Source organism: Xenopus laevis, chromosome 9_10S (genome assembly GCF_017654675.1).
Source record: "Xenopus laevis strain J_2021 chromosome 9_10S, Xenopus_laevis_v10.1, whole genome shotgun sequence".
NCBI lineage: Eukaryota > Metazoa > Chordata > Amphibia > Anura > Pipidae > Xenopus > Xenopus laevis.
Window position 1 is genome coordinate 36,646,218 of NC_054388.1, and position 23,785 is coordinate 36,670,002.

Genomic DNA, 23,785 nt, shown 5'->3' on the forward strand with positions numbered 1-23,785 from the left:
GAACAAAGTGGGATTCTGATCCAATGTTGGACCTGAAAGGCATGTGTGAAATGAAATAGTCTAAACACTAGTGTATAGAATAAGTTATGCCTTCATACTGTACTTGTAAGACGCAGTAAATCATTTTAGGTATATTTTGGCTGAAACAACCACTTTTACTGGTTATATGTTTAAATGTATCTAATTTGTCATATTTTCTCTGACAGAGAAGCCTTGCAACGATGGCAGCCAGCCCCCGGGACCAAAGCAGCTATGTTGGTAAAGCTGAATAGCCTGAGACAAGGCCCTACATCCATACCCAGCGCAACTAATTACAGCAGTAGCCCAAAACACTTAGTCAACAAACCCACAGCATACGCACAGCCTCAGCCCTCTTTTGTGCAGCCAAAAACTAACGTAGATATCCAGCAATCAATGCAGATCAAGAAGACAGACAATGGAGGGTTTTGCCTTGTTATGACCAATGGAGCCAATAGCCAAACACCACAAAGGACTCCTACAGGGACAATTCAACCCATGTCTCCCCGATATGGCTCTCCTCCTCCTATATATGATGAACCATCTATTGACTCACCCATTTATGATGAGCCTCCAGTGGAAATGGATTTTGAAAGCAGAACTGTGCATTCAGTTTCTCCATCATTGTCCCCTACTAATAGCCTTCAAAACCAACACGTCACAAAACTTCTTCCCTACCCTGGTGTTCATCATAAACATAAAAGAAACTCATCCGCTGCAGAGTACAGCCCAGCAGGCCGGGAGTATATTAAACACATGGTTAATGTAGACCAATCTTCTAAGCAAACTGTATCCCCAACTGGATCTCTCGATGTTCCTCCAAAGGCTGGACATTTGGCTGTAAAAGACAGTTTCAAACATTCGTGGAAGCTCTTGGAAGCTAATGTTCTCAAAAACATGGAAGCACACCATAATCGCCAGAACAGTCTTCCTCAGGACTACCCAACAGTGGTAAGCCAACAGGATTCTGGCTACTCCACGGGTCCTTCTCCAAGTTTGAGAAAGAGGAAAGGAAGAAGGCAAGGAAATGTACAAATAAGGCCGGGCTCATTGGGCAGCAGCAGTGAGCTCAATGCTTTGAATGATAAACTTATAGCAGAAATGAGGACAGTGGTGGTCAGGAACACGGCTGGTCAGGGTAGCAAAACCAGCTTGGACACTGCATTGCTGGAACATAGTATTCCACCAGATGGAAATAGAGTGTGGTTTCAGACAGATGCCTTGAAAAAAGGCAGTGGGAGGGGGTCCAGGGATGACATGTCGGCCAGCAGCAAGTCCTTGTACAGAGTTGGGCCAGAGAATCGTGAAAATAACCAAGGTGAAATGGCTGTGCAACAGGAAGTTGTACGGCAAAAAAGGACTTATGAGAAGATAGTCACCAGCCAGATCAGTTTGCTGTCCTCGGAATCTTCAAGAACTATATCGCAGGTATTTGTCTTTATATATTATATCTTTTATGTCTTGCTTATCTACCATTCTGCCATCTGGAGGCCTGCAAACTGTATATAGGTAGATAGCCCTCCAAAGAGTTTTCTGGCATGTAACCCACCCAAGGGCTATTTAGTGTGTATGATACATTGATTTGAATACATTGTGGGCTTGTGGTATTGCAGACGATTCACTCTAGAAGTGGTTGGACAAAAATAGCCCCTGTAAAATAAGTCTACAAAACTGAAATGGCCAGAATGTTTGTTAGTTTAAGGTTGTATTTTAGGAGTAGCGAGGTCATGTTTAGCTTGTTCCCAAAGCCTATAGTGGAAATTCTCTATTGTGGCAGACTAAGCTTTATTCCATTGTGCCATAAGTTGACTTGTATTCTAAACAGTACCGTGTGCTTAAGTTACTGTATGTACTGTATATAAGGCGTGTCTGGAAAACTCTACTCTGGTAAGGGAGCAAAATGTTTAATTTAACCAAACCTACACATTTTATTTTTGTAGCCATCCTTTCCCACCTTTAACCACTGTACCACACCTTTCGCCACAATAGAATTGGTTTGAGGTTAGAAAATATCCAATTGTAACCACTATTCCTGCAATTGTAGGTGTGCCTATAAAACCAGCCCTTTGCTTTGTGTTTTATATTGCTGTAATTTTACATCTAAAATCGTTTATAAGTGAAGCTTCCCATAAGAGGGACTTTAATGAATCCTTCTGCAGTTAAGTGCAAAGTAATCTTTTGTGTACATTTCTTATCTCTATATTTCCTTGAATAAATATGAAATGTATATGTATGTGTCTATACAGATCATTACTTCAGTATATCTATAGTTATGTTCCTTAGATATTCCTTCTGTACTCGCTTCATAAGGCAAACCTCCCAACATATAAAAATCTGGTCACTTTAGGGTGATGCCCTCAAAATGCCCGGCCATAGCCCTGACCCACATAAAACAGCTTCTGCCTTTGAGTAGGCCCTGCAGCTTTCTGGGATTCTTTGGCTAATATGGCATAACCCCAACAAGTCATCCAACTTAACTAGGTTTTGTCAGAAGTCACCAAGTCTACGCCTTTTTTGTTGTACCCCTAGCTAATACAATATACCCCCACCACCAGACACTCTTTATTGTACCTCTGGATTAACAAAATTTCCAGAATACTAATTCCAGATTGTCTGATATGTTCCAAACTCCATTTATACCTGTAAAAATTGATAATCTATTAGTAGAGTTATAATTAGGGTCTAGCCACACGAGCAGATTCGGTGAGATTAGGCACCCCAGCGACAAATCTCCTCTTCTTTGGGTCAACAATCTCCCTGAACTGCCTTCTCCCTGCCGACTTCGTTTTCCGAAGTCGCCTCATCAGGAAACTTTGGGCGACTTTGGAAAACGAATCACCGCGTGGGCAGGGGAAGGCAGTTCGGGGAGATTGTCGCCCCGAAGAAGAGGAGATTTGTTGCTGGAGCGACTAATCTACCCAAATCTGCTTTTGTGGCCAGACCCTTATACTGCTAACTGCTGCAATGAGTGAAAGTCAATATCAAAGACATGCACAGTTTCTCGCTTAAAAACATTTATTGGTGCATATAAACCACAAAAAATAACATGTCAATATTCAATTCACACACACCACAAAGCAGTGTCTCCCCCCCAGTCTGCCTACCTGTTGTTAGCCACACCCTCCTGACGCGTTTCGCGCTATTGGGCGCTTCCACCTCCTCTGATGAAGCGCCCAATAGCGCGAAACGCGTCAGGAGGGTGTGGCTAACAACAGGTAGGCAGACTGGGGGGGAGACACTGCTTTGTGGTGTGTGTGAATTGAATATTGACATGTTATTTTTTGTGGTTTATATGCACCAATAAATGTTTTTAAGCGAGAAACTGTGCATGTCTTTGATATTTACTTTGGTTTAATTGGGCCTGTGCACAGGACTCGCTGTATAGACAGCAGCTACCCCATAATTGATTTTGTTTTACTACAATGTGTGAAAGTCTCCTGCTTGATGTGTTGTCATTTGTCCATTGAAAGGGGAAGCAAAACAAACGACTGCCTAGCTGGAGGCATCTGCGGGGTTTTATTTAGCCATGATCATGTTTGTAACCATTTGAGTACAAGTGGCAAGCCATTGTGATGAGAACTTATCAGGTTACACTTTATTTACTCTTTGAGGATCTACTGGTTGGTAGTCATGTGGCTTCATGTTGATCAAACACAGAACAGATGCTGGTCCTATAATCATTAGACCAGAGACTGGCAGGTTTGTGTCTATGTTTAATCAACCCAAAGAGTCCAATTTGGCCACATGAGATTCTGACGTATACATCCAGGCTTGGGGCCACATCTCATTTTTAGGGTAATGGCACATGGGCATATTCAGGGATATTAGTTGCACGTGAAAAATGTCCTCTTCTTCAGGGCGACAATCTCACCAAAATGCCTTCCCCTACCTTCCCCAGGCCCGGATTTTTGGAGAGGCCACCAAGGCCTGGGCCTAGGGCAGCAGGATTTTTGGGGGCGGTATGCCTGCTAGAATGAAAAATCGACAGCGGGATGGCACGCACATCGCTTTGTTTTCCAAGTTTCCTCGTGAGGCGGCTTCAAGCAACCTCAGAAAACGAAGCGCCACGAGTGCTATCCCGCTGTTGATTTTTCATTCTAGGCAGTGGGAAGGTAGGGGAAGGCAGTTCGGGGAGATTGTCACCCCGAAGAAGAGAAGATTTGTTGCCGGGGCGATTAATCTCCCCGAATCTGCCCGTGTGCCCATGGTTAAGTCCTCCATGGTTAATTAGTGATTAAGTTAGATGCATGCTCTAGTTTCTAGACAAATACAGTATTTACTATTTAGCCACACAGGATGTGCATTCACTGTATTTCCAGTTTCAGGGGATTATTTATCAAAATCCAAATTTGTTTGATTTTTTTTATAAAAAAAAGTCTGACCAAACTAGAATCCACGATTTGACCTTATTTATTTTTTAGAAAGCTCGATTTAATCAGATCTGGTAAAACCTAGATAAACCCGAATCATGCAAATTTTTTTTTTGGAGTTTTTTCCCAAATCAATTAGATTTTTTGGGCTTTTTCCTGAAAAGCCAGGATTTTTCGGATTTTTGCCCGAAAAGGTTGGATTTTGGGGTAATTCCAGGGCAGACCACAGAAACTTCAAAATAGGACTCTGCCATTGACTTATGCACAAAACCTCGGCAGGTTGAGATGGCGGATTATCGGTTTCAGGCTTTTTGCTACATTGGGCTTTTGAAAATCTCAAAAAATTCTGTTTAAAAAATAACCCGAAAAATTTGAGTTTTTTCCCAAAAAGCCAAACCAAATTTTAGTACGTAACCCCCTTAAAATAAGGTGGAAATCCTAATCCAGACAGGGATATCATGCTGCAGACTGCCGTGATTACTGGGCTGCCATTATGCATATAAATAACAATTTGCAATTCACCATGTGGATTAGGTATTTGCCCAGTTCTGAAAGGGTTTTCTATCAACATCAACACTGTTTAACAGCCCAGACACTAGCCCAGTCTGCAGCTTGGTTGTTAATGAATATCTAGTGGGATAGGGATTTAATTATCTTTTTTAGTACACTGTCTGTGCTCATTCTTCTTATGTTTCATTGGATGCCTCAGACAAGCCAGTTATTTCTACTGATGCTACTGTAGATGTTCCAACATGCTAGTAGCCAATTATAAGTCCTGTTATAGACACCTGGCCCCATAGAGATAATTATTGGGCGTGCCTCCGATAGAATCCTAGGAACGTAAAGAAACAAATGCAATACTTGGGCCACACAAATGTAAATGGCTTTGCTCCTTGTGGTTGATCACTGTGTAGTCTCTTAATATTATTATTTTTAAGTGTCTAATCCAGCCTCTTACCTCAAAGATGATGTTGGACTGCCAGCATCCCCAGACAACCCTTTTCTTTAAAGTATGGTAATCCGATCAGCTGTGACTGCTTGATAAATATTATTTACTGAGAGGGGAATTGTCTGAGGAAACTCATTAACTGTTTAATGATGTATAGACACTATCCGTGTCTACAAAGCTAAATATAATATCATCATCAAAATCTTTTTGGAGAGACTCACCACGTAGATAAGGAGGTTCAGGTGCTCTGCCCCAAGCCTTCAGCATAAGGAAGGGGACATCACCATATTGTTTGTAGGGTAGGCACTCAAAGAGAAATCCTCCAGGCAGTAGTAGTAAAAAACAGGTCTTTATTGAAGTGTGGAATAGCCTTACGCGTTTCGTGTTCTCACAACACTAAATCATAGGACATAACAATACGGTTATGTCTACAAAGCTGCCAAACTGATACTTAACGCAGCTACTGTATAATCTGAGTAATGAGAGAGGTAACTGTGGGTGTCTAAAGGTCCCCATAGACAAGATTTTTCTTGCCGAACGACCGATTTTAGCGAAGTCCGACCAATCCTTCGAAATTATCGTGAAGTTAGTGGGATTCGTACATCTTACGATTTTTCGGCCGACATCTGTCCAAAAATTGATCAGCCAGGTCAAAAAATCTTTATCGGCCCCAGTGCAATCTATCTATGTTTGCAGGGCCAAGCAGGCAGCTCCCCTTTGTTTTACCCTTTTTAGTTGATGGACAATTCATACGATCGTACCATCGTTTCGAGATAATCGTGGTCTCACGCTGGTGATCGGAGCTTTTAAAAATCTTTACATCTATGGCCAGCTTAAAGGCTTCAATAGTGATTCTCTAGAAGTGTTTCAGACTTATTTTTGATAAGGTTCCATCTGAAGCTGAACATATGATCAGGGCTAGGATTGCAGAATATCTTGGCCAGCTAATTAGTTTGTACAAGGAGGTGGAGACTATCCTAAACCTCATTGCAACTGTATACAAAAATTATTACCTATTGCCCAGACATATTTTGCAGTGCATCACAATGTTTATGCATCATTTACCCAAGTCCCTGTCCCAGTGGAGCTTACAATGTAAGATCCCTATCTCACAGCACAAGCCTTAAACCAGGGATAATTTTATCACGAGCGAAGCACCCTGCCTCAATATTTTTGGAGAATGGGAGGGAGGAAACCAGAATACCATGCAATCTATGTTTTTATTTGAGAAAAAAAACAAATAAAACAAATAAAACTCATTGCATGGAGCATTATGTCCTAAGCCATAAAGTTTAAACCAATTTTAGCTTAACTTGTATAAATATTTGCCCTTTAATTGTTTCAGATTGAGGAATATAACTTGCTTCTAAATATGTTTTTTTTTTAAATATATAACTTGCCACTAAATATGGTTTTGTTTTTTAAATATATGTCCGTTTTATTATTATAAGTTAGGGCTGCACCCCTCCTCTGGAATTCCCTCCCACAGTCTGTCTTTCTCCCAACCTTTCTGCTTTCAAAAGATCCCTTAAAATACACTTAACTAGAGAAGCCTATCCTCACTCTGTTTAGCTATCAAAATAAATACATATGCTACATATCTCACCTGCTTATTTCTGAGCGTGCCCACTCCCACACCTTGTCTCTCATCCCCTTCCTCTTTAGATTGTAAGCTATTTGCACAGGGCCTTCCTCACCTTTTGTACCTGTACTGGCCATTATGTATGTAAACCTGTATGTTCTATGTACGTAATTCATGTGATTTCTATGTATAAATACATTTATTTTACAGCGCTGTGCAATATGTTGGTGCTGTAAAAATACATTATAATAATCCACTTTTGTTATGAAATGACAATCCTTGTGGGGTTTTTTTGTGTATAATGTATATAGTTACGCAACTTTCTATTTTTTGCTTGCAGAGTGGAACATTGGAGACAAACCCCACAAGTGATGGAGGTGGACAGCAAGGATTTGCACCTGGATACCAGTTCCCTTATACCACCTTGAGGAAACCCATATCACAAACCAGTATGGTGGACTGGGCCACTAAGAACCTTAATATGCACACGCAGGGCATCTTCCGCAGGAGGATCTCCATCTCCAATATGCTCTCTTGGAATGGAGGCTCCATCAAGAAACCTATGTTGATCACCAGCAACAGAGTCATCAAGAAGGAAGCCTGTGAAATGTTCAAGCTCGTTCAGGTCTACATGGGAGACCGTCAGGCACGGACAGACAGAAACCAGGTGGCACTGGTGCTAGTGACAAAATGTTGGAGTATGCAGGGTTTAAGGGATGAGTTGTACATGCAGTTGGTAAGACAGACTACCAACAATATATCCTACAGGAGCTTGTCCTATGGATGGGAGCTCATGGCTATCAGTCTGGGATTCTTCTCGCCTTCACCAAAATTTCAGTCCTATTTGGAGGGTTATATCTACAAACACCTGGATGAAGCCAATGATTTAAACAGTAAGTGTTCTTATCCTTAATAGTGGGGTGTCTCTCTGTAAATACAGTCCTGTTTATAAACTGTGGAGTATGGAGCTGTGGGCTTATGCTATATATTTCTAATAGTTACCTTTATGTGAAATCTGACTGTATATACGGTACTGTAGATCGCATGTGGCCTTTGGCTGTGCATATACAGTCCTTTAGGTCCCTATAGGGTCTGTGGCTGTGGTTATATAGTCCTGTGGACAATTTTTGTCTTTGGCATACCACTCTGGCTGTCACTATAAAGTCCTGTGTGTCACCTCAAAATCACTAACATGAATATTTGCTTCCTCAGCGTGGATGCACCTATACAATCACGTGGGTCACTTCTAGGGGCTCTGGCTGTGCATATACACTCTCGTGGGTCACCTCTCTGGGCTCTGGTCATAGATATACCACCCTCTTAGTCATCTCTTTATACTCTGGCTACAAATAAAACATGTTCTTGGGTGTTTGATACCCCAGTAATTTATTTCTTAGATGCCTTTATGGGAAGCAGTCTTGTTGGCTGTTGAGAATGTCACTGTGCAGTAACAAGACCTTTATGTACAAGGACTCATATCTGTTACATCTGCAGGATCCACTTTGTGACACAAAGTTGGAAGCAATCAGAAATCTGTATTGAAAGGAAAGCTACCAAGGCAGATTATTGCCAATAGATTAGCCACAACAGTGCAAACTAGAACGCCATTTTTATTCTTTAGAATGCTTTTCCATACCTGAGTAAACAGCTCTAGACAGTGTCTCTGTTTGTTTAGGATAGCAGCTGCCATATTTGCTTGCTGTGACATCACTTCCTGCCTGAGTCTCTCCCTGCTCACTTATAGCTCTGAGCTCAGATTACAGCAGTGATTGGAGGAGGGAGGGGTAGAGGAGCAAACGGAGCATGCTCAAGCCCTAGCCCTGGAGGTTTAAGCTGAAAACAGGAAGTCTGATACAGAAGTCCATGTGTACACAATAGAAGGAAAGAAATGTGGTGTTTCTTTTGACAGAGGACTCAGAGCAGCATTACTTTGAGGGTATACTAATGTATTCATAAAGACCTTTCTAATAAAGCTTACTTAGTTTTAACCATTCCTTCTCCTTTAAATGCTAGAGTGGGATTTTTTGCTGTAATAAAATCATACCACCTAAGTATAATGAACTGCAGCTTTGGGTATACTTGGGCAGCTGCACATTCGCCATACTATGCTGAAACGAATATAGTTTTGATCTTGTTTATAAACAGAGCTGAAAGAATGTGTTCAGTGAGTCCCTTCTGTCTGAATTTATAGCTTAGGTCAGTGAATTCAGGGCTCCCGTGCTTGGAATTTCAGGAAAAGAAATTTATTTGAAATGCACATGTCTGGCAGCCAACCAGCACAAATACACGTCACCCATTCTGTCTCAGTTTATGGTGAAATTCCTTTGTAAAGTAATTATGCAAAACCAAAGGCATTCTGTTATACGTGCAATAGAACATGTGGTCAAACTGGCATCACTTGGTATGTGGTAAGGGTCTTAGCCTTTGTGGCCGTAGGGTTAATTAGTTCTCTTTGTTAATGTCCCCATAACATCCAGCACGACAGTCCATATTTAGAGTAAGGAGTTTTAGCAGCTTAAAATAAAGCATTTATTAAGTTAGAGGAAACTAGAGTATTATTGTGCATTTTGCATGGATTTATATATATATGAAATGAAAAAGCCATGGGTATCCTGGAAATCAGTAGTACTTAGTGATAATATTAAGTAGTGCTTAGAAGTGTTGTAATTCACCCAAATGTGTGCAATATTTACAAAGAAATTATTTCCATGGCCTATATATAAACCGACTCCACCTGCAACCTTGTGCCTTTATATGGTACTTTAGTTTCATTTCACTGTAATTTAATATATACCGGTAAGTCTTATAATACATGAGTGATACTCAGAGTTCCCTGTATAACTTAGCCTGCAGCCTTGTGCCTTTTGTATGGCCACAGAAGCCCCCAGTGACTTCTACTATCCTTATTATTTACAGTAAGGGGTAAATGATCCCTTATAATACAGGAGTGATACTCAGAGTTCCCTGTATAACTCAGCCTGAAACCTTGTGCCTTTATATGGTCACAGAACCTCTCACTCACTTCACATATCCTTATAATTCACAGTAGGGGGTACATTATTCCTTATAATACATTAATAACACACACAGAGTTCTTCTCTGACCTGTTAAACTCAATCTGCTGAAATTTTATGACTTTACACCGTTTTTGTTTGTAGCTATTTACTCCTTTCAATGTGGCTTTTAATACACAAGCTTCACATAGTTCTTAACCAGCAGCTAGGAAACAGACTATATAATCTATATTTAATCTAAGGCGTATAATATGGGGCTAGTGTAGATTATTTTAATGTGGGGACAGACAAAGCCAAAGTTTGAAATAGACCAACACTTTGTAGCTAATTATACACTATATAATTAGACAAGTTCATGTGTAACTGGAACCAAAGTACAAAAATACATTTTGTATCAGAGATTGGAACACCGCTGAAGCTGTGCATTTCTAGAAAGATTTATAAAAATGAAGAATGAGTAGTCTCCTTTTCCTGCAAATATTCTGTATGACACTTCAATATCTGAATGTAATATGTTACTATCAATAATTGTCTTTCTATACAACGGGGAAAAGTTATGTTCTTTTGGTGGCAAAATTGTTTTTTTTTGTACATAATACCCCCTGTGTAAATTTTAGAATAATATACCCCAACTAATAAATTATAGGAATGTTAGAAATTACTGAGGAGGTGTGTGCCCATACAGTATAAAGCACAAATTGTTTATCCCCAAACACTAAAATACCAGAACTAGAAGAAACACAATGCTAAGCAATAAAAATTCCACCCACTTGTATTTTTAGCTGTCTGGCCCAAAATTAAAAATAACCCTGGGGTCTAGTGTTCTGTACCAATCCCCCCCCTTTTACACAGATCACGTGTACTAAATGTGACATTTTAATTTCTAGTAACCCAGAGAATTCATGAAATTCAGGAAATGAAAACCAAGAAGCTCTCCAAATCTCGAAAAAAGAGGAAGCAGAATGGAGACGAAGAAGAAGGTTTGTTTCTTTTGTTCTTTTACTTATGTAAGAACAGACTGATTTGATAGACGAGGAGCTTGTATTGACTTCCTCCAGGTTTTCTAGTTTCCTCCCACACTCCAAAAAACATACAGGTTAACTCCTCTGATTAACAGTCCCTAGTGTGTAAATATAAGAGTGGCCTGGGCCAGGGACAATCTGTGTATAAATAAATATGCTACATAAATATGTCAACACTGTATAAATGAAGGCTGATGATAATTTTGGTGAAACTTTCTGTTTAATCGCTCAGATGACAGTGTAGACTGGCTATATTACATTACAAACCCTGCACATTAATGTTTTAAGATATTGTTCCCTATTATAATTATTAGAAGGCATCTTATCAGGGACATCATGTTTATGACATTGAGGCTTTTTTTTGGAGATCATTGACTTGGGGCTTGCAGTGGAGCATGTCCAGACACCGCCATCCACATGATTGGTTATTCACCCAGGAGCAGCTACAAGATACTCCATCAAGGCATCAAGGAATAGATAGTGAAACGGAGTGTGTGCACCAGCAACAGCAGGTCCGGATTTGTGGAAAGGCCACCAAGGGCCGGGCCTAGGGAGGCAGGATTTTAGGGGACAGCATGCTGTCTATCCACAGCCACATTAGTTCAGGAACACTGGGGATACGATAAAGCAGATTTTTGAATTTTGCAAGTGCCAATCCTCATTTCTCCAAAACCGATGATGAAAATGTGCGCAAATAAAAGGGAGAGGACTGAGGGGGTGATGAACATCAGCCGGCCTAGGGGTGCCCACTATGTAAATCCGGCCCTGGGCAACAGGCTGCCCATACCATCGAGACTATGGATATTTACTTAATATATACAACCAGGCCATAGACATAGTGGGTATTTTTTCCCAGTGCTTTTTTGGTAACTGTAACCTTCATACCCTTGCCAGTGCAGCTTTGTTTGTGGCTGCTAAAGAGGAGAGAGAGACCCTATTTCTGAAAGATCCTCACATACCACAAAAGTTGGGCCATAAAATTCATACACATACTTGTGTCTGGTTTTTCTGGGAGTTGTAGCCTAGCAACATTAAAGTAACCCATGATAAACCAACATTTTATGAAAGGTTAACTTCCCCTTTGAGTATTTAGGCAATTGTAGAAGTTGTGCTGAGGTTTATAGAGCAGCTGGGCATAGCGGATAAAATAAAACAGATATTATAATGCCTAATTGCTATGGCAAATATGGCATTGTTTGGAGCTACCACATTACCCATCCTATAATAAATGTCCGCTTATTTAGGGGCCTTACAGAGGTTTTACCTTTAAATGTTGATGCATGTTTGAAAGCCAAGTCTGAGTGCAACTTACTGCATAAGCTAATTAAATAAAAGTAAACCCTAAAAAATGAATATGGATATAAATTCTATACATTAAATACTGAACTTACTGCACCAGCCTCAAGGTTCAATATCCCAATAACCTTTATGATCCAGGCCTTCATAGTTGTGCACAGGACCATATTATCTTGGATGTTGTTAGGAGTGTCAGTGGCACTGCACATGCTCAGTGCACTCATCATCAAGAAGAAAATGAGGTTTGCCTGTCATAGAAGTTGATGCTAAAGTGCTGATTTTTAACTTCTGATATTAATTGGACTGGTTTTGGAGGTCCCATGTAATGAATCTGAATTAATTACTAATGAGCTTTATATCATGGCATTTATATTCTATGTACACAGTCTACAGTGAGTTGTTCCTTAAGCTCGGGTAGCTGACAGCAGCCCAGAGCATGTTCATGGAATCAGCAGAAAAGAATATGGGGAGCTTCCCCGAAAGGGCTATGAATGATGCCTTGGGCTTGTACAGAACCACAAAATATAATGTGCAGCGTTTATACAGTAGATTACTTTTTTGTTCTGCTTTAGTTATACTTTGATTCACGTCGCCATGGTTGAAAATTTTATTAATAAACAGTAGAATGCCAATTTTACATCCCCAGATTTGATGTTTTCCCAGAATTGCGGCCATTTTGCAGCGGTCCCCCCAGGAATTGTAAAATCAGAGTTCTACTGCATGTTTATTCTCGTGGCACAGAAATAAAGAGCTAGAGTCAATTCCATGAGAAACACATCTCTCCTAATCCAATTCCAAATTTGAATATAGATCTCTACCGAGATACATTTTTCTTATCCAACTGAATCTTGTCCAAAATATCTGTTATATGTTCTTTGGCATTTGTTTGTAGATGATTGCTAAAAATTCCTGCTTTATTTTAGGTTTACCCATCAGCACCTACGCCAAGTACTGTTACCGCAAACTGCAAAAGGTGGCGATTACTGGAGGAAAGAAGGTAAACGGAAACTGGAAAGACCCAAAGGGCAATAATTTAATAATAAACTGCATTTTTTCCTACAAATCTGAATAAAGCAAAGTTCCTCTTGTAAGGAAGGAGTATCAGTGATAAGCAATATATATACAGAGACTGGCATTGGCTGCCAATTGGTAACTCTAAACAAAGATGGTGGCCTTATTGACCAGAGTATGGGACCAAATCTATTGCCTAAGCGAAACTTAGTCAGATACAGTCAGATATCTATAGGGCATGATAGAAAATCCTGACTGCTTAATATGCTTTTGTGAGCCATAGGTTTAGAACAAAGTACCATAACAGTAGTACCCATCAATAAAAAAATACCCTCCAGACATATGGTTTTTAATATCCCCTTGCGTTTAATATCATTGATGCTGCTATTGAGTATGAATAATTTGTTGAATAACGTATCCTCCATCAAACATTTAGGTGAAGAAAAATCCTCCATAATAGAATACAGGTATCTATTATCCAGAACTTTACAAATTATGGGAAGTCCATCTCCCATGGACTCCATTTTAATCAAATAATTCACATTTTAAAAAATGTGTACCTTTTTCTCTATAATAATAAAACAGTATTTTATACTTGATCCTAAGATCTAATTAAACCTTATCGGGGGCTAAGCAATCCTATTGGGTTAAATCATTAAGCGATTTTTTTTAAGTAGACTTAAGATAAGATCCCTTATCTGGAAAAGGTCCCAAGCATTTGGGATTACATGCCCGATACCTGTATTGAAAAAGTATTGCCTTCAGTTGTCCTTTAAAGTCACGTGCGTCAGGATTTTATTCTCCTAAACCCTTAAAATGTGTTGAGAGTTTGGCAAATCCAAGACCAGATCTTGGTGTCCTTGGAGATTCCTAGGATAGTAGTAACAATGGCATTGCCCCCTTTTAACATCGTCATCCTTAGCATATGGTAAAACATATTTCATTATAATATTAAAGGAGAAGGAAAGGCTCTATTTACTTGGGGTGCCAAAAGTTAGGCACCCCCAAGTGACTGTATGTACTTACCTAAAACCCCGGGCCGGTGCTCCTATCAACAGAAAACTGCTCTTGCCTGGGGTTCTTCCACCATGCACCACAAATCGAACGTTTCCTTCTTCTTCTTTCTTTGCGCGGGCGTGCATGCGCAGTAGCGAGAAAAGCTGAACTTTAGGGAAGAAGTCAGCTATTTCGATCTACTGCGGAAGTGTCTGCCCCGAGAAATTTGAAGAAAAAAGAAGAAAGAAGCTGATCATTCCGTGGTGCTCACTGAAACAAACCCCCAGAGCCGGAACTAGGGGTAGGAAGAAGAGGCACGTGCCTAGGGCACAATGATGTGGAGGCACCAAGCACGTACCTCTTCTTTAGCCTACCCCTGGTCCGGACCCTTTCTCTCCCACCGGCACACTCCAGCGCAGCTCTGTGCGCACTCTCTCCCCCCTCAAGATTCGAAAAATCGGGCACACGTGCAGTACCGGACGCAACGGGGAGATCGTGCAGCCAATGGGGGCGAAGTGGCCTGGCCGGGTTGCCTTAGGCGCCCGGCTGGCTTGGCCCGGGCCTGGTAAATAGGCCTTTCCTTCTCCTTTAATGTTGGGTTAAAACTCAGGTAGTGACAATGTCTGGGTCATCTCCTTGCAGGAATGGGAAGGTCACTTAATAGCCCTCCATAAGTTAGTGACTCAGACTTTACTAACTAGTGTACAGCTCTGGGCATATTTATTAGTGTTGTGCAGTGCTAAAGGTAAACATCATTTTTTTAAAATAGATTTGAGGAATGACTGTCCTTTTAAGGAGGAACTTGATCGTGAGTGAAAGAGGAATGAGTTGCTTTGTTCCAGATGGAAATAATACTGAAATAGGAACTAGGACAGGAATAACACGCCCGTTAAATCATATAGATGAAAATATTTCCTTTTATATTTTGTGCTTAGGCTCAGAGGGTTTCTCTCTTTTTCTTTTGTTATTTTGGTTTATTTGCTTTGTGCTTCATTCTGGATATGAAATCCCCATGTAAGGGAATGTCATCAGCTCTCTGCAGGGGATGCTCTTTAGAGCTATTCATTAATAGATACAATGCTGACCTGAGACCTGTCACCAGCCAAGCAAAAGAAATAGATGGAGCAATATCGAAGTACGTGTGAGTGTTGCATAAACACTGGCGTACAGGACTGAACTCTGCATGTATATGAATGGGGTGTTTCAGCATCCCTCAAAGTTTGAACTATTCTACAGGGTTGGACCAGGTCTTTCCTAAACCCTTACCAAACAAAAGAGTGCCTGGTCATCCCACACACTTTACAGTACAGAATCTGGCCTTTCCAGCTCTAGAAGTTCTATCTGGTTGTTTAGGATAGCAGCTGCCATATTAGCTTGGTGTGAATAGCAATAATTACCAAATGATATTGTTAATGAACGTTTGCAGTTTTGAGGCTAAGCTCTTAAAATACCAGTTTTAACTTGTTTTCTCACCACAACAGGGTCTGAGAAAGCCAACCACTGAGGAGATGGAACAGGCCCGCAATGCCATCCTTACACCATCTTTGTTTGGGAGTTCACTGGAGGAAATCATGGAGCGTCAGCGAGAAGTCTATCCAGATCGGCAACTCCCCTGGGTGCAGACACGACTGTCCCAGGCAGTGCTGGCGCTAGGAGGGGAGCAGACAGAGGGAATCTTCAGGTGTGTTTATATTGCAGGACCTTAAAATATTGAGCCAGCCTTTTCTGTTGTTGGAAGGGTATAGAAGGAGATGGAAGGTAAAGTCCATCTTCACAAATTCAACTTTCCTTGGTACAGGCATGGGACCGGTTATCCAGAATGCTTGTGACCTGGGGCTTTCCAGATAACATATATTTCTGGATCTTCATACCTATTCTTCTAGAAATAAACCCAATAGGCTGCTTCTGCTTCCAATAAGGATTATAGGTTAGTTGGGATCAAGTACAAGCTACTGTTTTATTATTAGAGAAAAAGGAAATTATTTTTAAACATTTAAATTATTTGGATAAAACGGAGTCTATGGGAGACGGTCTTTGCATAATTTTGAGCTTTCTGGATATTGGGTTTCCGGATAACGGATCCCATACCTGAACTCTTTCCTTTCAGTAACAGCATGGCAAAGATTTCAACTTATAGATATACAGTAGATTCCTTCTGCTCAGCTAGATTTATACTGGGGAATACAATGGCCTCTTAGTTTTGGTTTTCACTATGTGGCAATTGAGGGTATTCAAAATCCATGGAAAATAAAGTAAACATTTTATATATTATTCATCCTTAAACACCACCAGGGTATCTTGACATCCAAAATAGTGCACTACATCAATGTCCATAAATATACTAAGCAAAAAAATATTAAAAATACTGGATGAAAGATGTCTCTGATCTGTGCTGGCTTTCTCTATGTTCATGCTGGCTAGTATAAAGCCCAAGTATTTTTTTATAAATCAGACTTTACCAAGCGATTTACTTTACTCAAACCTGCTTAGGTGGGAAATAGTTATTCAATATGGTTTAAAATGCTTCAAAATGGAAAGCAAAATGTAATCACTGAAACCATCCATTAATTACTGGATTGTATTATGAAAAGGTTCACAGAGACTGATGTCATGTACAGAAACAGAACTAGAGGGGGTCGGGCCCTGGCGCAGGACACGCAGTTGGGCCCCCCGCCCCCCTCCGTAAACCCGGAACTGCCCGGGATATGCGCGGCGCCCCCTGCTCCCCCGGTAGTTCCGCCCCTGGTCATGTAGTGGGGAGCCTGTTTATTGAGTAGATATAGATGATCAAACTGAATAATGGCTCTTGACTGGTAAAGCTACAAGAATAAATATATTTGAATTCTGCCTTCTGAGTTCTAGAACTGTTTCATTGTTTTACAGGGTGCCTGGTGACATTGATGAGGTGAATGCGCTAAAAGTGCAGGTTGAACAGTGGAGAATTCCTGATAACCTTGACGATCCAACAGTTCCAGGTATGTCTATAGAGAAACATAAATATATTGAAAAGTCCACTATTGTACCACCCACAAGGACTGCTGTATACTGAATAACGAGGTTCCGTGCATCAGGGCTACAAGTGCACAAGCTCTAGAAAATGGCTGGTCCAGATTAGAGAACCCTCAAGACTTAACCTTTCTACCAGTAAAGCACATGCACAAATAATTGGTCAAAGACGGGCACTCTGAATTTCTGGACAAAATTAACAGGGGCTGTATGTTCCCAGATAATATACAGTTAGTCAAAACGACTTCTTTTCTACGGCAGAACATCATATTCCAGAAATGGACTCTTGGTGGGGGAAGTTTGTCCGGCACACTAGGTGGTGTGCTTTATTGTGCATTTCAGTGATACGGTGATATTAAATTGTTCATATAAAACATAATGGGAATAATGATGTGACAGTGCAGTTAGCTTGAATGGATGTGAAACCCATGTTATAATCATATTACCAGGCAGAACTATAAAGCTGGCCATAGACGCAAAAATCCGATCGTACGAATCCTCAATTTGTATGATTTTGACTCCCCTGCTATTCCCTCTAAAAGTTTTACATCTACGCACTGATGGTTGGGTGGTGCGATCACATAAAAACCACACAGAAAATACACACAAAATACAGATCAGTATAATATATATGTAGTTGTGATATAAGATGGTCTGGAATTTCCATCAACTCGGCCGCATCTAAATACTGCTCAGAATAACCAGCGGAAGTGCCCGGCACTTGTGACAGCAGCAGTGTCTTCTCTGCATTCTTCTAGAGTGTTGCAAATACTGATTCCTGTTCATTATCAGAGCTCCATTAGAAAGGTCATCCACCCTCCCCACAGATAAGTTCAGAGGAGAGATGGCGCTTTTTTGTGAGAGAACTCGCAGGACTAAATAAATCATATGAGATAAGAACATTTCAGCTCATAAAAAGATGTTATACTAACAATGTTAGAGATTAAACTTGGCTGAAAAGAAATCTTAGTTAGTAGGTGCTAAAATATTAGGTGGGGTTTTAAAATCCTGACTATCCAATGACTTCTAGTTTGCTTTACATTTAGTCAATGTAGTTGATATGTTTTACAATGCAACTGTAACAGGTATGTCAGACCCTCAACACTTCATGGAGTTCCTACAAACAATATTATCTTATCATTTGTAAATTCATTGTTTGATTGCCACAAGTAATGTTCTTTAACACGACAACCCCATTTCTGGCAAATGTGCATCTTCCTAGTAGGATGCCTGATAGGCGGTACAAAGATGCCTGGTGCACACAGGTGGAGGTTCAGCCACCTCCTAGCAATAGTCCAGTAGAAAAACCCAATGGCACACAGGACTGTTGAAACACTTTGAGTGTTTATTACGGAGTGCAGTGCAACGTTTTGCGACGTACCCCAAGCGAAACGTTGTACTGTACTCCGTAACAAACACTTAAAGTGTTTCAACAGTCCTGTGTGCCATTGGGTTTTTCTACTGGACATCTTCCTTGTGGGACATAGGGGCTAAACAACATTTTAGGCTTCAGCTGAGCCTTGAATAAAGGCTGAATTTTGATTCTGATAAATCATTAGGACTTTTCTTTCAGGCAATCTGTGCCTTAAAGGAGAAGGAAATCTACCAAGTCAGTTTATTGCCAATAGATTAGCCACAACAGTGCAAGCTAGAACGCCATTTTTATTCTTTAGAATGCTTTTCCATACCCGGGTAAACAGCTCTAGACACGGTCTCTGTTTGTTTAGGATAGCAGCTGCCTTATTAGCTTGTTGTGACATCACTTCACTGCCTGAGTCTCTCCCTGCTCACTCATAGCTCTGGGCTCAGATTACAGCAGGGAGGGGGAGAGGAGCAAACTGAGCATGCTCAAGTCCTAGCCCGGGAGGTTTAAGCTGAAAACAGGAAGTCTGATAAAGAAGTCCATGTGTACACAATAGAAGGAAAGAAATGCAGTGTTTATTTTGACAGAGGACTCATTGCAGCATTACTTTGAGGGTTTACTGGTGTATTTATATAGACCTTTCTGATAAAGCTTACTTACTTTAACCTTTCCGTCTACTTTAATGTACACAGAATATTACTAATTAATGTTGCACCCTTGATTACATTTTGTTTTGTGTTCCAACTGATTTGATATACAGTTACATTATTGTCTATTCTCTTTTTTTTCTTTCCCTCAGCCTCCCTCTTAAAGCTGTGGTATCGAGAGCTAGAGGAGCCACTTATCCCCCAACAGTATTACAAGCAGTGCATCAGTAACTATGAAAATCCTGATGCAGCCGTGTCAGTGGTAAATCAGCTCCCTGAACTGAATAAGCTGGTACTTGGGTATCTCATCCATTTCCTGCAGGTAAGGAAATCAGCCAGACAAAGCATTTGTTTATAGCACGTGTCATTGGATTAAGTATTGGGATACAGGACATATATATTTAAACAGTGACTCTGCTTTGATTCTTTTATGATTCAGAACAAATAATAAGAATGAAACCATGAATCATGTCCTAACTCTTTAGTCTTTGCCCTTTTTCCCTTGGGTTGAGTCTAAACTTTGAGTCTAAGGGTCGGAAAGCACCAGTACCACGTGCCATTGGCTTGAGCAGAATCTTGGTGCAACTTTGTATGAAAGAGTGAACAAAAAGATTTTTGTCACCCCCCAGTTATAATCACTTACCTCAGACTCTGGGTCGGCACGTCTATTCAATTAAAAAAAACAAAAAAACAGCGCTGGCATAGGGTACATGGGGCAAACAACACATTGCCATTTTATTCCCTACCCCGGCATCTTTGCTGCAACCCTGGTAGTTGCACATGCAGAGTAGACTTTCAGCTTCTTGCATCTAGGCCCAGGATTGGAACAGACAAAAATATGGTGCCACGCACACACTAGACTTGTGACTTAAGATATTATAATCACTTGGGGGGTGCCTATAAAATTTTCATTCTCCTTTATGGGATATGAGATCATATGTGACTGCATGAGTGATGATCAGTAGTTGACATTTAAGATAAAGGCAGCTGCAGAAAAAATGTCTGGAGTTAGCCGAAGGGTAGTGGCAGGCGGGAGATTAGTGACAAATCTCCCCTACTTCGGGAGACTAATCTCCCAAGATGCCTTCCCGCCAGCAAGAATATGAATTGCCCGAAGTTGCCTGAGGAAACTTCAGGAGACTTCAGTAATCCGAAGCTTTTCATATGCCATGCAAGAATATGAATCGCCAGCGGGAAGGCATTTACGTGGATATTAGTCGCCCGAAGAAGAGAAGATTTGTTGCTGGGTGACTAATCTCCCCGAATCTTCATGTGTGCCACCACCCTAAGAAGTAAAGGTAACGGGTAATTCGGGGAGATTTAGTCACCTGGCCACTAATTGACTCTTCTGCGGGGTGTCAATCTCCCCTAACTGCCCTCCGTCTCCCTTCCGCCTGCTTGAATGAAGAATCACCTGCGCTAATACACTCGCGGCGCTTTGATTTCCAAAGTCGCCTGAAGTTTCCTCGTGAGGCAATAGCGCAGGCGATTCTTCATACAAGCAGGCGGAAGGCAGTTCGGGGAGATTGTCGCCCCGCAGAAGATGCGATTAGTCGCCTGGCGACTAAATCTCCCCGAATCTGCCCGTCTGCCCCAATCCTAAAACAGCTAACCTGAAACTTCTATGGATAAATACTCTTGTAAATCAGCAACAAATCCTAATTTGTGAAATGTACATATTAGAAAGAACACATGAAAGAACAGTGGGGAAAAGTAAAGGACTAATTAAGGGTTACAGGGACAGTCTACGTGCAGAGGACGAAAATTACATTTGTGTTTTTTAAAGAGAATCTGATGTGTAGGGGAGAGATATCAAGTGTTTATGAACACATCTGGTACATGAAATTTGGATAAGCTGATAGAGTTAATATTGAATGCAAAAAGTGTGTAATGGAGAGATTATATCAAGGTTTAGAGAAAAAATAATGCCGGGAGATTTCTGGGAATAACGGGTGTGTCTATGCATAAGATCCTACTAGGATTTAAAGGAGAAACCGATACATGTGGGAGGGTTTCCATAAAAACCTAAACCTTAATTAATACTCACTAGCCACTGCCATTTCACTATTCAGAAGTATTCTGAAAATGAACATTTAATATAAGCTTCAGCATACTGAAATGAGAAGTTTTCTAAATACAATCAATTAAACATTCTGAACCATTTTTGAAATAATCAAGTTTAATCTTCACTCTCTTAATTCTGTCTTCATGCAGCAGTTGGGTGTCAGATATTCATTGACAGTTAAATCCAATATATCTTATAGGGGGCTCCTTTTGCCTAGAAGATGTATTAGAGCTCACTCTATTAATCACCAGACATCATGTCTCTCTACATGCAGGATTTGTGCAAAAGGCAGTCATTTTGTTTGTACTGGAATCGGTTATTTGAGTGAGCTCTAATTCATCTGCTAGGAAAGGAGCCCCCCTATAAGATATATTGGATCTAACTGTCAATGATTATCTGACACCCAACCGCTGCATGAAGAGAGAATGAAGAGAAACAGAATAGGGAAGATAAACTTGATTATTTCAGAAACAATGCAGAATATTTAATTGATTGTATTTACAACGTTTCTTGTTTCAGTATGATGAAGCTTATATTAAATTTTCATTTTCGTGATCGTTCCTCTTTAATTTTAACCCCCTGTGTTCCAGATACAATAGTCAGAAACTATTTCTAAAAACGGATAAACCTGACCGTGTGTTCTCTATTGCACAGATCTTCTCCCAGCCGTCTAACGTGGGCACAACAAAGATGGACGTCAACAACTTGGCTATGGTGATGGCCCCCAACTGCCTGCGCTGCCAGTCGGATGAGCCAAGGATCATATTTGAAAACACGCGGAAGGAGATGTCCTTTCTGCGCATGCTGATTGTGCATCTGGACACCAGTTTTGTTAGGGGTGTGATCTGAGAGGGGCCATTCACAGCTGTCCGTCTACTACCGGCTAGTTTTTTATTTGTATATAACACTTCTTTTTATTCACAAGAGCGGGCAAGTGCACTTCCTCCAATGACAATGAAGTTCTCAGGATATTTACGCTTTTTTTTTTTTGCGCATCCCTTTTCACTCCACTCATAGGAGAATTCAATTAACTTTTATATATAAACATTATATATAACCTGGTCCAATGGATAAGCTGTGGATACGATAATAACGCTTGAGATATGATCATGTTTGAACAAAGCATCTCTCAGAAATAGCAGACCCCTTATTTCAGTCAGTTGGACGAGCACTAGAACATTTCAGGAAAAAAAAATGTGATACTTCTTTAAGAAGCCCGTGGTAAAATCCATCTGCAAAGGGAATTCATCGCATAAGAGGCTGTGCAAAAAGCAAGCTTGGAATCCTTGCAGGGACTGCACCTCAAATATATATATATAATATATTGTATTGTATTGTTTTTATGCATTTAGCTGATTTAGGTTCAATGGTAATGTTCCTGGGTCACCATAGATGCGACCACACAAGTAAAGGTTCAGACCCACTTCAAAGCAAGTGCCTTTTGGCGAGTGTCAATATCTTTTCTTTGATTCTTTGGAATTAATATTCTATGTATATTATTTATTGTTTGGCTTCCTCTTTGGTTATCCAAAACATTGGCAGGGACTTCCTGCTCTTTGTGCCAAGTCGTGAACGGAACCATCATTCTAGCCGTGCTGCAACCAATAGGCACGTCATTGACATATAGGTACTGTGATGATGCTGTTACTTTATTTTTTTTATGGTCAAAAGGTTGGGCCCTTTTCCTTTTTTATATTAAAGTTGTGCCCATTTCATTAAGATATAATTATTGTTATATGTTAAAATTGGTTAAAAATGTAAATAAAAAAGGAAAAGGCTAGAGTCATAATAAAATGTTCCAATATTGATCCTGCCTTCCATTTTGGGACAGCGTTAACCTTTCGTGTTTGTAACAATGCTGCCTTGTGAAATGAGTAGGGATGCACCGAATCCAGGATTCGGCCTTTTACAGCAGGATTCGGATTCAGACGAATCCTTCCGCCCGGCCAAACCGAATCAGAATCCTTATTTGCATATACTAATTAGGGGCAGGGAGGGTAATCTCATGACTTTTTGTCACAAAACAAGGAAATAAAAAAATTTTCCCCTTCCCACCCCTAATTTGCATATACAAATTAGGATTCGGGTTCAGCATTCTGCCGAATCTTTCGCAGAGGATTCGGGGGTTCAGCCGAAATCCAAAATAGTGGATTCGTTGCATCCCTAGAAATGAGAGGCAAACATGAAAGGATGCACCGATACAACTTATTAGGAAATCAGCACATTTAGCAGACTCAGTACATTTTATCTTCCTTATATCCATCATAATAAGTGTTTCAACCCATAGGGGCAGATTTATTAAGGGTCAAATCAACTAGATATTACTGGGCCCCACAGCAAATTGTTTTTCAGGCCCCCAAAATGTCTAGAGGTTGACTTGTTTTACTAATATTTATTGAAACTGTATATGAATACAGCCCTTATGGGGCCCCTATACCTCCTGGGC

At 40.5% G+C, this 23,785-nt stretch overlaps 1 protein-coding gene across 1 annotated transcript in view; it reads left to right on the forward strand.

Annotated features, from left to right (window-relative positions):
* LOC108702767 (rho GTPase-activating protein 39) overlaps window positions 1-23,335 on the forward strand; it is a 70,724-nt gene extending 47,389 nt beyond the window's left edge. The window contains exons 3-10 of the mRNA XM_018238427.2: window positions 207-1,446; window positions 7,260-7,812; window positions 10,821-10,913; window positions 13,175-13,248; window positions 15,740-15,939; window positions 17,142-17,233; window positions 19,427-19,596; window positions 21,994-23,335. Coding sequence (XP_018093916.1) covers window positions 207-1,446; window positions 7,260-7,812; window positions 10,821-10,913; window positions 13,175-13,248; window positions 15,740-15,939; window positions 17,142-17,233; window positions 19,427-19,596; window positions 21,994-22,188 — 2,617 coding nt within the window. The 3' untranslated portion in view covers window positions 22,189-23,335. The remainder of the gene's footprint in view (window positions 1-206; window positions 1,447-7,259; window positions 7,813-10,820; window positions 10,914-13,174; window positions 13,249-15,739; window positions 15,940-17,141; window positions 17,234-19,426; window positions 19,597-21,993) is intronic.
* The last annotated feature ends 450 nt before the right edge of the window (window positions 23,336-23,785 follow it).